Here is a 17944-nt window from a genome sequence, read left to right as displayed (position 1 = left end):
CTCAGTTCATGACATAACTTTCCACCAAATTTCGCTGTGATCTGCTAAGTGCTTTTTGAGACCTCAAGAGAAGCAAGCAAACAGAGAGTAACAAAAACGTCACTTCCATGCCAGAGCTAATGATGACATGTTATGTGCCTTGTATCCTTCAGCCCCCTTGCATGTCCAAACAGCAATTTTCATGATTCTTCATGTGAAGCATCACAAAGGCAAAACATTTGTCATTGCGACAAATCCTCCTGGAAAAGAAATATCACTTACAACACTGAAAATTTACTCTTGTTGATCATTAGGCTTTAAAAAAAAGCTACAAACAGGTAGTTCTGCTTGATGTGTTTTTGTAGTGTTAAGACCTTGTAAAAAAAATAAATACTAATCCTCAACGGAGGATAACAGTATTTTTAGGGACTTAAAGGAAATGTGAGTAAAACATGTGAATGTTAATGTTTGACTGAAATGAGACCTTTCTGTTTTGTTTTACATGAACCTTGCCTTAAAATAGACCCAGTTTCCTGTAAATCCAGTTACAAAATACCCATTGCAACAAATTTAAATCTCTAAGTACAAGGTTAAAGCTTAATGTTTCTCATACACTGATTTTATAATGTGATGCACTGAAACTGTGCAAGCGAAGTGAGCAGAGGTATGCGACCCCTGTGTCCACCCCCACATTTCTGGCCAGGTTGTGCAGTTTGTCTTTGATCCTGAACTACCAGGTCAAACCATTACAAGGTCAGAGTCCACTCTGTACAATCCACAGCTTTTAATAGGTCACTACTGAAATACCTCACACTGGAAAGAGAGATAGGTGATGAAAAAAAAAAAGAGTTTAAAGGAAAAGGAAGTTGTTGGAAAAGGGATGAAATGTTCCATTAACCTGTTTCTTCTTCAGTGTTCACCTGTTCTTTTGTGTAACAGCCTGTATCACTGAGCCAAGTATCAGTGTGTTCTTGTTTCAACCCACACCATCCCTCCATCTGCTGTAAATCCACTTAACTGTGCTTTCTCTCCTGGCATGACAGATTGATACTAATATTGAATCCAGCTCTAAAATCATGACACTGCAGATGAGTGTTAATGAACAGGGAGACACTTGGATTCACAGATAATACACGAACAGTGGGGACAGTTTGAACATAATGTAATTGTTTCAACACAAGCAGTGACATCACAGTGTGTCTTATCTACACTAGTATCAACACCAATGATATGTTGAAAACTAACACACAAGCATGCGAAGTAAAAGAAAAAGTCCTCTTACCTTAAAAAGAAAATCGTGTCTTCCGGAGGCAGGATGCATTCAAACTGAGGAGACTGTCTGACTTACTAAAAAAAATTAAAAAAATCTCAATTTGATCTTGAGACTTCCTATCTCAGAAATGTACAGATATGAGAGGAAGAAAGAGAGGGACTGGAAAACATAACAAGGTTTTGGAGTTCCTGGTGAGTTCTGAGATCAGTCAGTCCGAGCTGCCACAGTAGTAAACAAAAGTATGTTTTTATCCACCATCATTGATTTATTTCCAAATGTCAAATTCAGAAATAAAAACTTAAAATTGAAAAAATATTTCACTCTTGGCCCCTGAAAAACTGACTCATTATGCAGAGACAAAAACACACGCACACACACACGCACACACACACAGAGGGATGTCACCAAACTCCTACTTTAAGCAAAGTAACAGTCCAAATGTCCAGGAAGACATCCTCCTAAACAAATAACAAGTCTCAGTTTAAAAGTAAAATATCAATATTTTATTAGTGCAACTATATGAGACAATAAAAAGAGTCAGACTTATCCATTCATGGGTCAAGTGGAAAAATAGGCAGCACTAGCTCAGCACAAAGTAATATCAAACAGTTTCAGGTCTACATGCACATGCATATGTGCACGCACACACACATACAGTATACTACTTAAAACAATCAGCAGGTTTCAGATTCTGGCTTTAAAGCTCGACATAACCTAGTCTACACAATCTGGGTCACATCAGATGATCTGCAGCTTAAACCAATACAGGTTTACACAGGTGTTTACTGACGTCCCCACATGACCTGTGCACCGATTTCATTTCGGGTTTTTGTGTGAGCTAGTTACTTATCTAGGTCCCAGAACAAACAAGATCATGTGATTTACATAACTAACTAAAGTGGTTTCATAATGTAAACATGTAATAATGTAAACATGTAGTGGATTTTATCCCTTCACCTCTTCAGGGTCAGATCAGAGTCGACTCCCGGACATTCCTGAGTGGGACACTGATCTGATGTCTGGACGACAACTCCCTGAAAGAGAAAGATGGGGAAGAGGAAAAATAAATGAAAAGCTTCAGACACAGAGCACAAAAGCAACTTGACACCAAAATTCTTAACATCTTTCCAGGTCCTGTATATTCCACATAATTTCTTGGAAACTTTCCTCATAATTTCCTAAGAATTAGCTGTAAATTACTATGATATTTAAAAAAACAATTTGGTACTAAGTTCAAGGAAAGTGGAGAAAGTATTTATTGATATAAGTACCCAGAGGAGGTATCTGCAGGCAGTAACGCAGAGTAAAGCACAGACAGTAATGTATTTTTCTCTTGATTCATTTAGTTACTGGTTGCTGTTTCCCACATTAGTCTCAGATAATATCGTCACTCCTAACCACACAACTGTTCCTCTGAAACTGAACCAAGACTTTTTGATGATCTGCCAAAACCAGTTAATACTAGAAGATAAACCACAAACATTTTTGAACACACCCGTCGCCTACTTAACTGATTTCAGCAGTAAGACAACAGCAATATGGCATCACATTCAAACAACCTGGAAGAAGACACAACTATACTCAATATGTTTGGGAACAAAACAGATTTAAGCTCTGAAATACTTCAGAGGCCTCGTGTCCTTCCCTTCTTCTCACCTCCTTGTTTTAGAAAACAGGCACAGTTCCTTTTCTTATAAGTCAGACAAAGAGTTGATTATAATCTAAAAGCTCTAATCGTGAAGCGTGAGTTGGTGTGTGTGCTTGCAGAACTCTGATTGTGACCATGGGCTATAAAAGATCTGCACAATGCACCATAGATCAAACATTTTCTATAACATTACACACATATGACAGCTTTTTTGGACTCAGTGTGACTTCATCTTTACTGTCAGAGCTGCTTTACTCTGCGCCGTAAACCACTTACAGCACAGCCTGCCTTCATTCCACAAGACAAACACCGCTTCTGTTCTTAAGATTAAAATGTCTGACTTAGACTGTGAGGGTGTGTGAGGGAGCACATAAGGCTGAGAGAAAGATATGAGTGTGTCTGTGGGAGTATGTCTCTTTTTCAGTGTGTGTTGTTTGGCCTGGTTTTTATTGTGTGTTGGAGTCAGTGTGTGTGTGCAGTGATTACCCTGAGCAGGTTAGCTACGGTGGCTTTAGCTGCATGTGACTGGAGACGGACCCAACCTGGTGGTAAACAGCCATTCACTGTGGCCTGCCCTCAGTCTGGCCGTCCCACAATACAAGTCTCTGGAGGTAATTTAATGGAAGAATTGACACTATGGTAATGGTGCTCCTTGACACTGGCCCCCATGACACAAGCGTATGGCCAAGTCTGTCATTGCCAGTAAGCAACACAAGTCTATGGAGCAACCAGCGAGGTGGGCCCCACGCCATTCAGTCCACAGCCTTTAAATGAACCTGAATAATCAGTTTTCTGCCAAAAGAAAGTCTGTGAAAAACGAAGGTGTATGTGACATAACAGACAGCCTGCAAGGAAGCAGAACAGCACAAAAAAGACATATGGCTCAAACAAAAACCCAAAGATGACCATTTGGAGAATAGTATACACCCTGCCACCCACATAGAAATGCTATTAAAAAAAAGACACCTTTGTCACCACCACAAAGAAATGGTCTCACACAATCACTGGGGCAGGACCTGCATGGATAAGGACCTGTTCAGTGTGTGCATACTGGCATGATGCAGGAGTTGTTTCCTTCATTTTATGTGGAAAGATGCACTTGTAAAAACAGAGTCCATCTGTCCCTGCAAACATCTACCTTTCATCTCCATTCATTGCATTTCACTATTCATTAAAAAGTTTATAATTTCAATTAAGTAAATTACAGTTATTACCCTTAAGTTGTTATATTTTATCTTGTTTAAGGGAGTTGTGCAGCCAGAATTAGACTCCAATTTAATTTAAGTCTGACACACTTATTTTGCCATTAAATTGATATTTTTCAATCAATTTTACACTGAACGCAAATTACAGTAACACTTGTCATTTCATAATAATTTCCTAGGAACTGTGCAATTTGCTACTAATTATAAGTTAGTAATTACATTCAGTTTAGTCAGCTGTTTTGAGTTAATAAGCAGCAGCAAGTATATATGCATTCATTATTCATTTATTACTTTAAACTTCATCTTTATCTGTTGTGGTTTGTCTGTCTGTATGTAGACATACAGTATTTCATGTTTTGCATGCTCGGGCTGACCGGCTATACAGACTCTCCTGGTTACACTATACAATAAATCACAATTAATTCATTTTAGGTGTTTTACCAATGGGACCAACAAAATCAAGTGTTACCAAATTATAAAAAGTTCACCTTCAGCTCACAGTTTGTGAGTTCACTATTTCAGCTGCACGTCAGATACAGTAAGCAACAGATAACAAGAGGCACTCCCAGAGGAATATGACCATCCTGTTTACACGATAGCATTCATACAAACTACATCTTGAAGATTTTGTCCACCGATTCGTTTCGGGGCTTCGACAACATTTGATAGCAATCATAAACCACAGATACAGTTCAGCTTCAGCTCTACTGAGGTTGGAGCCACAGTTCCTGTCTGCGATGCATCTGTCAAAAACATCCTCAAAACCTGACCCCTCCAAAGGAAAACAATGTAGATGATATCATTTACGTCTATCACGGACTGCTAAAAGTGAGCACAATAACTGCTCTTGACGTGTTGGGGCCTGACAGACAGACTTGTGTAACCCCAACTGATGTAGAGTTCCCTATACAGTGGTTTCGCCCCCTGTCATATACAATTGCTTAGTTAATATAGTTTCCATTCATAAGGGGCCATAATGGAACTACTAAAACATTTAGACTGGGTGTCAAGTTGGGAGCATGCTACACTGGGGTGGGAATAATTTACACTGAGGTGGCTGAGTAACAGTCAGGTGAATGGAGCTCTGTCTCTCTTGCTCTCTCACACACGCACGCACGCACGCACACACACACACACACACACACACAGTTATGTGAAGTCTATTGTGTGCCTGCTACAGGAATGGGAAAGTGTTAGCCAGGTAACATCAGTCAGGTGAACTGAGCTCAGGTTGCTTCTGTTTCTCAGAGGCTTTGTGAGAGTGTGCACACATACAATCAGGGTACATGAAAGTAAATGGTTACACACACAAAAGATGTACAACATGTACATCACATACAAAAACATACATATTCTGTACATGCATACACATGTATAAATATCCATAAACAGGTGTGGGCAGCACACGCAAAAACACACAAACACCTGAACAAAGGGAATGATTATTACCGCTCTGCTCCAGCAGACATACATCATCTATAATTTAAAATCAATTACACTGTAACAGGAGGCCATAATGTGCTGCAGCAGGAAAACCATTTCCTTAGCAATGAGTCAGTAGCTCTTTTTACGCAGGAATCACACCATATTGCCGACAAGGTGACCCTGAAGCTGAAGCAAACAAAGGCAGCATATGCAAACAGCTTTTCCCGAATCAGTGTGACGTCAACATTTCAGTGTCTACTGTGACGTACAACATACACATCTGAGCATAAAGATGATACTTTCAAACCACAATGGCTGATGAACTGAGTGTGGAGGTGCTTTTGTTAGCTGCGCACATTTTGACTACTCTTCAAACACAAGTAAAGTTGCTGTGCGCTATCTACAACATGTTGATGCTTCTTCAGACATTTTTAAGTCCCCCAGTGTCGAATCGCAGACTTAACATGTTATCAAAAATGTCACACCCATGTTCCCTGATGTTGGCTTTCCCTTTTAAGAAGATGTTGATTCAGAAATTTTACTTTTCAGGAGAAAATAATTTGTTTGCGTGGCGGGTGGCTGATTTATGCATACATGCGGATTCGGATGACATGAGAGCTGGTCAATGCATCACGAATGGCTACATAAAATCAGAAGATGAAATCAGATGCTACTTTTACCTCAACTGCTGTCAACCAAGTGGCACAACAAGAGACTGAAGAGAAAATGATTTAAGGTGAGGGCTGAACTCAACATCTTCTGTTAAACACACGAGAGAGGGGGAAGCGGCTGGAAATGTATACGACCGGGAAGAGAAAGAGGAGGAGAACTTTTTTGATGTTTTGTCAAAGCTTTCTGACCTGGCCTGTGTTTTTATTAATGTTCATCTGACAACTCAGTGACAAGCTCCTTCCTCAAATAGAGACAACAGACTCAGCCATTCACCACAAACCTTTACAGCCCCATCTCCCTCATCCTGTCCTCAGCAGGTGTTCATAGTAGGACACAGCAGATATCAGATACAATCTTTGATACGGGCTATAGGAAGTACTGGGAAGCTACTAAAGACTTCTAGCATGACAGTTCATTTAAAGCAAGAGGGATGTAGATCAGGGTAGGAACAGAGTGATTGCTTCCGATGTCCCTTTACAGAGGTCTGAGGGGAATTCCTGTATTATCACAGTGGGTAAACAAAGAGGTGGCCTTTTGGTAAAATCAATTTGAATTTCTTTTTGCTGATCAGTTTTGCCACATATAAATCACATATCTAATTCATTGGATTTTATATTTGATAATATTTGACATGTTGTAGTTGGTGCTCTTTGTCTGTCCAGTCAGAGGCAATTGCTGTCACTACCAACTTGCAGTTGTTCTATTTAATCCAAACAAACTTTTGCACTGAAGGGGAATGAAAGTCTGTAAATCCAGCGACAAAGGCACTAAGTTGTCAACACTGCTTGTTCATGCTAAATCATTTTGACAAAGCAACAACCAATAGGGAAATTTCAAAAGTTGGACAGCCAACCAATAGTTTAAATTTATCACTCAGTCACACCGCATTCAGCTGACCAATGGTTGATCACTCAGTCAGTAAGTCAGCTACATTCCTCTTATAAGGTTTATAAGATCATTCTGGCATATTCCTCAAACTGGAACATAAACAACAATGGATATGGGAAGCTGTGGTGAGAAGAGAGGTCAGGTGTTGGGCTGTCCTAATCCTCCTGATGAGTTTACAGAAGTAGTGACAGCCTTCATTTCAATTCTGGTCAACAACATCATGCCCCTGGTGACTGTGCAGTCACTTCAGAACCAGAAACTCTGGCTGCTGGTGATTCAGGACTTGCTGTGAGGGATGTGAAGGAATACAAGGCAGTATCACCAGACATACGGTCAAGATGGCTTAGCGGACTCCAACCTTGCAATACACTGCACATATTGACGAAGATTTGACACATGAATCAATCAAACAAAACGTCCTCATTCCCAGTGCATCAGAGGATTAGGCATTGTCCTTTATCCTGGCTTTGTTGACTTTTATACTTTTAATCTTGAGGTCTTTTACCCTGCAGTCATTAACTTTGACCTTTTCCATTCACTGCAGTGACTTGCATTCAAACCAGCCCTTTCATTAAGATTTTAGATATGCAGCAACTTATGACGTGTCTTGGTGAAAACTCAGCATGTATACTTTTCCAGAGTGACAGTTCCTTTTTACACTGGAAAAACAACAACGAACGTACCTCACAAAGTAATTTATTTTAAGTCTATTCAATTCATCACTTCCCTTCACTGCAGGCACGGGGTGGGGGTGGGGTGGGGGGCCCCCTCTCCATTCAGCTTTTAGAAAAATGGTGAGGTGTGGTCCATTCATGGTTCACTCACTTTTACATTTATACCTGCTAGCTTTTGTTCACCTTTCTAGATAAACAGAAAGGCGTGGGCCAAAACTGCCATTCACTTTTGCAATGCCTCTGCCTTGCATCTGACCCCTCAGTGGAAAACTTTACCCACAGTAATTGTGTACATGCGCAGGTTTTACTAGAATTATGTGATAAGCATAATAAGGATTTACCAAAGTGGTCATGTTTGAATCAAATTAGAAATACTGAGGTTTAAACTGTCGTAAAGAGCTTAAGAATTCCCTGTAGGGTATATGATGATGATTTATTAGAAGAGTTACAGTATAACAAGAGGTTACACTGGTTTTGAACTGATAAATCAAAACATAAAAAGAGGATTTGGAAAAATGGACATTTAGACTACAAACTGTAGTTGATGTATGAGCAGAAACTAAATGGGAAATTAAGTTCAGCCAGAGTTCAAACAGCTAATTCACCTGTACTATTGTATTTCTCTTGCAAACCTTCGAGTCTTAGGGGTTGAAACAAAGTTGTAGAGCGTGTGTGTTTCTGTAGGGCTTAAGGCTGACGCTTTGATCAAACAAACACCATGGTGTGGGATATCATCGAGTCTTGGCCTTTTCACTAGTGTGTGACCTGAAGAATGCAATCATTCACATGGGTAAAGCCTGCTGCAGTTACAGTCATCTCAAACACACACACACACCAAACAGCAGCCGGGCATTGCTGAGAAATCTGGAGTGATGTAATGAATCATTAAGATTAGAGTGGTGTTGTGTGTCAGGGGAACAAAATTGGAAAAAAATAAAATGAGCACTTGGACATTACAGGGCAGTGATGATATAGACTGTTATTATCAATTAAACCAGCCACATTTCATAACAGCTGAGCATGACATGATTACTGCTTACTTGTTTTATGTCACAGGAATAACAAACAAGTTGAGACCAGACATAAGCATGTTTTTAAAAGGAACGTCTGTTGTGCCTGTCACATTACGCAACTAGTTTTAAGAACACTGTGTACCACACACTGTGTTTTAATATAATTAAATTGCCAGTGCGACAGAGACAATTACACCCTGTCTTCAGGAAAACACAAATGAAAATACAAACACATGTTACATCTTTAGTTTCTGCCTTAATAAAATCTAAATGCTGAAAAACTGCAGACAGAAAGGTCTGGAGTGTACGACCAATCAGGTGCCAGTATCTTAGAAAAGGTTGGCAAATATGCAGTCCGGTAATTAGGCCTTACCTGTGCATTTTATCTAATGAGTATCAATAAACATACTAATTTTAGAGACGAAAAGCAGGAGTGGTGATACAAGATTAAATCCTAAATACGTCTGGACAGCATGTCATGGATCAAAGGAGCTCTGAGGACATTGTACTGTCTTTTTTAGAAGGAACTCTTTATACCAGTGTATGACGTACATTACACACTAGATGTTAAGTGAGTGAATCTAATTATTTTATTTAGTCTGAACTGAAGTCCATGGAATGTATTATAAATGATGTAAAGTGTTTATTCATTTATCACTATTTTTGTAGTTACATGTTATTAAACAGTGAATGAGAACATCAATCATGTGCAGTGTGAAAGGACCTTAAAGAGATTATATAATACAAGGAGAAAACATTGTCAGTATATTGCTGCTTTTTATGATTTTAATATTAAACTACTAGATCAAACAGTGATTAAAGCCATGCATGATTTGTTTCTGGTTGTTAGGGGAATGAAGGAGTCACTGAACTGGTCTAAGCACCCAACACTGCAGTAAGGCTTCCACTGTCCCTTTGTTTCTTTAAATAGGATGAGCAGTGTGTGTGTGTGTGTTTGATCAGTCATCCGTCCCGTATCCTCACTACCCTGTTACATAACACCACTACACCTGCATCTTAACAGTTCCTTTAACAATGGCAGAGGTGGTGCATGTGTGTATATAGCATATCCATGAATGTGCTTATATTTGCCTGAATGATTTAAAACTATTCATGTATATGACCACAGCCGGGATTTATTTTGCATTGTGTTTCATCACATTCGGCACGCACAACATAAATGCACATCAGCACACACATGAACAAGCAGGTTAAAAAAAACACATGATCTCATTATGAATGTCACTAATGTTAATATGAACTGAAAGTGTGCACATGTACGTAAAATGTGCACACACATGCACACACACTTCCCCAGGGAGAGGAGATGAGAGGTGAGTACAGGACAGGAGAGTGGCTCCCACACTGCTGAACATACAGTCAGTAACACCAGTGGATCAGATGACAAGCTTCAGCCAACACACACTCCTATTCACACACAAGCTCATGCAGTATGCACAGACTTGAATCACTTTTTTTTTTTTTTTTTTAAAGCCCATACACTTCTTGCACACTGCAGGGGTCACATATGTTCTGATGCTCTACCATGGGAAAACCTATGGCTCTAATTGTTTCAGTGACTTTATCCGTTAATACCTGAGCATAATCATCAACTTCTACAAACAACTAGTTACCCTTGCAGCTTTGGCCAGGTGGACTGATATACACACACACACATACAAGGTTTATAAGACATAAGACAACAGTACTCATGTCTAGATATTGAGGCAGCATTTCTTAGCCAGATTATTCCCAAAGCAGAGGTCTCAATTACAAGCTATTAAAGCCCATGAGCATATCTGACTTATTATACCGTAATACAAAGGAGATTAACTTTGCACATACTGTTTCTGTGAAAGGATGCCACAGAGAGACAGTATGCGAGTGTGTGTGTGTCTGTGTGAAAAACAATTTTTGCCATTATTGTTTGTTTCATGTATCAATTTGAAGAATGTTAAAAGAGCAGCTGCAAAAATATACAAGATATAAAATACATGCAACAAGAAACATGCAATGTAAAATGTTCTTTATGTTGGGAGAGTACAAGTTTGTGTTCAGTTGTAAAAGACTGTGCACGTGTCTCTTTGACTGGCAGAATACTGGTTGAGCTAGTTACCTGTGCACTGTCATCTGGAAAACGTGTTTTCCTCCCTGCTAGCTTGTCTATCAATGTGCTGTGCACTCACCAAGTATTCAGACCCCTTCACTTTTTTCACATTTTATGTTGCAGCTTTATGCTAAAAATCTTTTCCCCTTATCAGTCTACACATAGTACCCCATGATGACAAAGCAAAAACTGAATTTTTTGATAATTTATTGAAAGTGAAATATTCTGTTTGTAGACTAAGTGTGTTAAGATTCAATTGAATCTAAAAATCATAAAATAGCTACAGAATGCACGCTGTACTACTTCACCTAACCTAACAGGTTCAAGTCTGACATATGCACAGTAAATGGTTACTGGTTATGGTTTAATTCAAGTCCAATAAGATTCTAATAAAGAAAAGAAATAATTGAGTTGAAAAGCCAAATAACAGCATCCAACCTATCTACTTGCTTTTTTGTTTTCCTTCAGTAATTGTCCTTGACAGCGATAATACAAATAATTACTAATGGATGCATCGCATAAAGACTTCCATCCTTTTCCTGCAGGTATCCTACATTTACTGTAAAAAAAAAAAAAAAAAAGAATCCCTGTCACCTCTCTTCGCTTCAGTACTTTGAATGAACTTCAAACACTTCTCCAGATGTGACCTCCTGTATAAGTCACAAAGAGAGGAAAAGTAATTTCAGGCTGTGTGTGTCAGGGCAAGCAGATACTGTCCATCACTAAGGTGGTGAAGACAGGAAAGCTTAGCTCATCTTCCTGTACATGTCAGTTGCATTTCCTTATTTCCCACACATAGAAGGAACAAGTGCACATCACTGACTACTCTGTAAATATATATTCCCTAAAAGGCATGTGTACATATAAACAAGTTGTTCTGTTAGTAGTAGAGATGTGTGTACCTCCCATGAGATTATTGGGAGGGACATATTGTGGAGAAGGTGTGTAACTTACTAAACAGGAAACTAGAGGTCTATTTTAGTGCTGTGGTGTACCCACCCTGCCCTGCTGTAAAATGCTATGGAAAACACAACAGGATGGGTTATCTCTCTCTGTCTCTCTGTCACTCATACACACTCATATCATAAACCCATTAGAAAGACCATAAACACATCAGTGTGATCCATTTACCATTAGTCTTTACACGCAGGAAAAATACAAACCAGAGAGTCTGATAGTCACATGGGAATGTGAGAAGCTTTTGTTTCAAAATTTCATCATAGTAAAAAATATTATGACTAGAACATGGTTATCAGTGGTGAATTGTCCAGCCTTGCTTTAACAATACTAGTGTGGTGACAGGTTGTTTTTCAGCTGAGCAAATGAATACAATGATTTTTTTTTTTCTAACCATGGTGCTGTTTACCTACACTGTATTTCCAAATATCACACATTGGCAAAAACCTTGACAGGTTTCAGTTACCACTGTGCAGTGTCTTGTGTGGAATGGGCATGGATCAAATGTTTAGCATTACATAAAAAACTTACTTCTTACTAATTGACACAACAGATGCTGATCAGCTCACTTGGAATTTTATGGTTTAACAAAAGCTGAAAGGAAACTAGCAGTTCCTCTTGCAGCTGTTGGATTGATCAGTGGGAAGATGTTTGATGTGGGGCGTCACTGTCTGTATAATAAACACACTTCCTACAAGCAGATCCTCAAACCAGATTAACACAGACTTACATGTTGCTCGTTTGATAGTGTGAAACTTGATATGGTCTGTGATGTGGTTTGCTTTGCTTAATATACTTACTTTGAGCCGGACCACACAGCTTTTTGTGACATCCGTCATCAGTCAATAAAAGGGTTTATTTGGCAAGTTTGATCTCGTTAATTACTAGCAAGGTTCTTCCAACTTCCTACCTACTGTGACAATTCAGCTAATCCACTGAAAACTCCAACAAATTTATTTTATATGATTTAGCAAAAAGATTTGACAGAATAACGATTTTTGGTGATTTTACTAAGACTAAATTATTATTTTTTGTATAATTTCAAAAATGCATTTCTGTATTGTTTGAATAAATAACGGTCATACACCAATATAAATAATGTGTTTTCATCAACTACAATATTATAAAATTCCCTCAAGTCACTTATTAGTGTTTAAATTATTCATGCTATATATATATATAGAACTACAACAGCACAACAAGTTCCATGTCTGGCTAAACCATAAGCCAGTGTAAAGGTACAGACAGATACAGATGGGAGCAGATTACAGTTACTGGGATATGAGCTGAGATTCATCTGTTTGATGAGCTTTTACACTCAATACATATGAGCATTTTATGGTTTTGAATGATTTGTATTGTTTCATGTAGCATCTTCAGTTTTAATAACTATGTTTTGTGGGCCTTCACTTAATCTGAGCAATGCACACATTAGTATGCAGCACAAGCATTTTAGGTTCAGTGATGCATTAAGTCAAAAATCACAGCAAGTCTTTGAAAATATAATATAGGATAAATTTGTTTAGTCCCAGCGGGCGGAGATTAAAATGAAAACGGCAAACTAGTATTGGAATTAAATTGTTAATTTCATGCCCTTGGGCTGTGTGGGTTGTACTTAATACCCACGACTGTCACCACTTTCAAGGAACCTCCTGTTCTGGTTCCAGAATCTGTCATGTGGAATTACAGAGTTTACATGAAGTGGGGTGAGTGACATGGATGGGTAGAACAGGTCCCATGATGGCTGCCTGCCTGCCTACTCAACTTGTTGGCTTGTTCTTGTTCTTCAACTTCCGGCAGTGTCATGTGGGACTTTGTCCAGTTCACACAGCACTTACTCTAACTATTTGACAGTGTTGGATAAAATTCATTCACTTACTTGATGAAAGCCATCCTGGTTGTGTTTTGCTGCTTGTGTTGCTCGTCGCTTTGAGAGGGACTGGATGATGGAGGAGTTGAAGACGGGATTGAGGACAGTGGAGGAAGGGTAGAGGAACGGAGCGATGAAGGGAGGATAGAGGAGGAAGCAGGGGTCTTGCTCGATGGGTTTTTTCCATTTCGTAAAAGACGGAGGGACCTGACTCTGATGTTGTGGTTACTATGATGACGGGCCACCTTGCCAACGGGTCCAGTGCCTGCCCTCTTGAAGGTTTGCTCTGATCTGGAAACAAAAAGACACAAATTTATAATTAAACCAATTAACTTTGTAAATGTTGATAAAATCATTCATTAATTGAAGGGTAACTGGACAAGCAATAAAGGCATGATACGTAATAAATGCATCAGATTATAAATTGATTTATACAGTAGCTACCCAAATAAAAGAAAAAAATCACCTACACTTCAGTTTTTAAAAGAAAATATTTGCTGATGATTTTGAAATCACTCCTACATTTATCTTTGCATTTCCTATAGGTGCCGCGCCACCATGGGATGTAACAAGAACTTGAGCCAGCAAGGACCTCAACGTTTGGGCGGTGAATAACGTCTGTGCTCTTGAAACTTGCTAGAAATATATATTTTTTTGTATACTCTTCTTTTTTCCGTAAGATGGAGCACCTTTCACTGCAGTTGTATTTGTATTGATGATATGGATAATATGCAAAAAGAGACTTAAATATAGAAATGTATCACATTCATATTTCGGCCATGTTAAATGTTTCCGAATTCAAACCCCACGAATGAATAAAGAAACAACAGCAATAACAGGAGAATAATATGTTTCCTTCCATCATCACCTCCCCAAAACTCGCAGATGGGATCACAAATCCATTTCTAGAGTGTTGTGATACGCTCTTTATCCTCAGGTGCAGGCCTACCATTATACCACCTGCATAGTGGCTACTGCATTGCGGAGCAGGGATGGGGGTAGGGTAACGCTCAGCAAAACACACAAGAGGATGGGAGCATTGCTAATTCTGTAAGAATCTGTAGCAGGAAATGATAAAGAACAGGCACTGACGCAGCATGTATTTTGAATTCACGAAGATGCAATGTGCTGTATTTCATGTACAAGGTAAAGGAGTCCCTCTTTAGTTGCTCCATGTTAGGAGCTTATTAAGTTCACTACACCAACCAGTCTAAGGTTGGCAGGCTTCCACCTATATATAGTGTTACATGTAAATGAATGCAAACTATACACACACACAATGACGAAAGTCTGGATAAAAAATACCAAGTATTAAAACTACTATGCTGAAGTACAACAATGCTTCAAATTCAATTCATTCACAAACTATTCTTTGTTGCAATATGTAAGAAAACTATTAAGTATTATAAAGTCCCATCAATTAAAAGGATGGCAGGACAACACACAACTCAAACTGCTCCTCTGTTATTATACTTTATTTACAGTGGTGGGCTATTTGGCCTACGTTCAGGGTTGTGGGGCTGGGATTAAGAGATTCATGGGAAGGTGTGTGAGGACATACATAGTTACATGTTTTATCAAACAAAAAACATTTAATACAATAGCTGAGTTTGTAATATCTGGAGGTAAAACATGAGAGAGAAATGTATTTCTTAATGCTGAAATGATGCTGATCCAAGGACTTAAAGAACATCTCGAGGCTGACTTTGGGTCCTGCCCTGAAGATACAAACTATCAAAGAGTACAGCGTGCATATGAACCTGCTGAGGCAGGAGGAAGAGCGGGGGGGAATTCTGAGAGACAAATGCCACAGAGGAACGTAGAGCATTCCTACTATTGTTTGAATGTTCTCCTCCTGTTGCTCGCTTCATGTTTTGTCTGCTGGTTTCTTTACAAATTCAACATGTCTGACAAATAATTCAAGACAAGATTCCTCAGTGACAAAGACATAGAGACAGCCAGGATACTTAGACAATACAGTACACAAGAGATATGTCACATGGTCATGGTATAATGTCAAGTCACCGTGGTATTCAGGTAGTGTGACCCTTAAGGCTAAGTAAGGGCACCAACCCCTGAACTTTGACCCCTCCAAAGCAGGACCTACTGAGCCAAGTCAGATATGATCTGAGTTCTCAACATGATTTCATTCTTTGATGTTTGCTGTGGCGGCCATGTTAGCTCTCAAATCCTGCTCCCACCCATCTCAAATAAATGCAAGGCAATGCAAACGGAGTAAAATATTTATTTTAGTCTAATTTAGTTTTAAATAAATATGAGCTCCGCCTAGTTGAGCAGAGCTCAGTGTTATCCTGTTTACCAGGAAAACCACATTTAAATTAGTAATGAAAGACAAGACCAAAGTTTAAATGTTTAAATGCCTGCGCAGGATTCTTTCAAGATAAGCAACACAGCTAAATGATTGTATGACCATGGGAAGTATACTGTAAGTTAACTTATCTACATCAATACATCAAATGTAAAAAGTTACTTTATATAGTTTGGTGTCAAACAGTGGATCCCCACTGTTCCTGTTTCTTTGCCCTGGAGAAAACAGAACGGTGATGTAAACTTTGGTCATTTGAAAGATTTTAGAAAAACCTTCAAACAAAACAATGTTAAGATGGACTTGGAACATTTTTAATGACTGCACACGGACTTTAAAACACAGTAGAAAGTAAAAAAACAAACAAAAACTGGATCACGCTTAAATTATGCATAATTTTGCAGTGAGTGTAGTCTGCAGGGGATTTTCCTCACTGCCTTTGTTTTCCCCACATTTCATTTTACACTGGGTCGGTGTGACCGCAAGTCATTTATGACCCTCTGCTCTGGAGTCCAGGTTTGTTTTGGTTGATTTTTATTTGTGAACGCCCCACATAGGCCTTTTCAAATGCTGTTTTCAGCTAGAATCTACAGGACATACTTTATACACAAAGTTATTTTACTACAAACAAAACATGATCAGTATATTCATGATAAATACAGGGACTCCAGAGGACTAAATAAACCATAGAATTACATTTATATGACTTTTGGGAACAATATTATTAGATCAGATGTAGTAATATTTCTGTAAAATATTAAACATAGCACAAGTCTTAACTGAAGGTGCACAAGGTTAAAAACACCTTGTGAATTTAAATACACATCTTCCTCCACCCTCAAAGATTCCTGTAATGAATGGATTAATTAATTGTGATCTCTAAGTTGTTGAGGATATTCTTCATAGATTAGTCAATTAAAAGTAATTTTCCCTTGTTCTGCAAAGCTACGGATGTAAGATAGTAACAATAATAACAAAATAAATAATATCCACATAAAAAAGCAAGGATTAAAGTCTCGAAATATCTCGTCATTCTATACTTGTGCACTGTCGGACATTAAGCAGTTGGCAGCAGAATTCACCTTCAGATGAAACTGATGAAAAAATGTATCAGGGAATTCACTGTGAGAAGAAGGAGGAAGTGTCACTCCAATTTCGATGGCCATTACTTAAGGTTTCAACAGGAAAAAAAAATTAATCAGTGATACAGATTCACATGCCATCATTTAAACTGTAGTTATGAGCAACAGGGGAAAGACAGGTCATGTCAGCCTCCGACTTCCTGATTCAGATATTGGGAAATTCTGTCAGAGAAAATTGGCAAAACCTAGTGAAAAGAACTACAGATATATGTCAACAAATTCACCGCCGCTGGCTGTTACATCAAAATAAAATTGGTTATTAACCCTCATACAATCCATTCAGATCATTTCCTGGAGCTACCTGCTGATTGTTTGTATCTGGTTTCACTTGATTATGAGCTGCTACAAATACGTAAGACAACAAAAGTAGTTAATTTAGGCTGTTCATCTTGAAATAATGTATTGGTGTTTGAATGAGCAGGATAATCAAGTTAAACTTTTTCAGTTTTTAACCTCTCCCTCCCTTGTATTTCACCTCTCGCTCAACTTGTCTTGATGATCATCATGTTCGGTTTAATTCTTGTTAAAATTATGTGAATTCTCAACACCTGACAGAGAGCATTGTCCAGTTCCACCCTCAACCAGTAATTTGTCACCCAATTACAATAATCCTTCTGGTGACCCCTGACGACCCTGCTGACCCTCAGCCTGGTTAAAACAACCTAAACCACTTGACACAAAGTCTAAAAAGGTGAGGAATGACAAGTATGCTTGAAACGAGCACACACACATGCATACACATGAGGACGAGCGCGCACACACACA

At 38.7% G+C, this 17944-nt stretch overlaps 1 protein-coding gene across 1 annotated transcript in view; it reads right to left on the bottom strand.

Moving 5' to 3' along the window:
- Window positions 1-1732: 1732 nt before the first annotated feature.
- LOC111655566 (uncharacterized) overlaps window positions 1733-17944 on the bottom strand; it is a 53304-nt gene continuing 37092 nt past the window's right edge. The window contains exons 14-15 of the mRNA XM_023407016.2: window positions 13721-14002; window positions 1733-2286 (exon numbers count right to left, since the gene is read on the bottom strand). Of these exons, the coding sequence (XP_023262784.1) occupies window positions 2220-2286; window positions 13721-14002 (349 nt within the window). The 3' untranslated portion in view covers window positions 1733-2219. The remainder of the gene's footprint in view (window positions 2287-13720; window positions 14003-17944) is intronic.

This window comes from Seriola lalandi, unplaced genomic scaffold (genome assembly GCF_002814215.2).
Source record: "Seriola lalandi dorsalis isolate HSWRI2012SDOR001 ecotype SW California unplaced genomic scaffold, Sedor1 jcf7180002054325, whole genome shotgun sequence".
Lineage (NCBI taxonomy): Eukaryota > Metazoa > Chordata > Actinopteri > Carangiformes > Carangidae > Seriola > Seriola lalandi.
The sequence above is the reverse complement of the archived record's forward strand: the minus strand, read 5'-3'. Positions and strand labels throughout refer to the sequence as shown.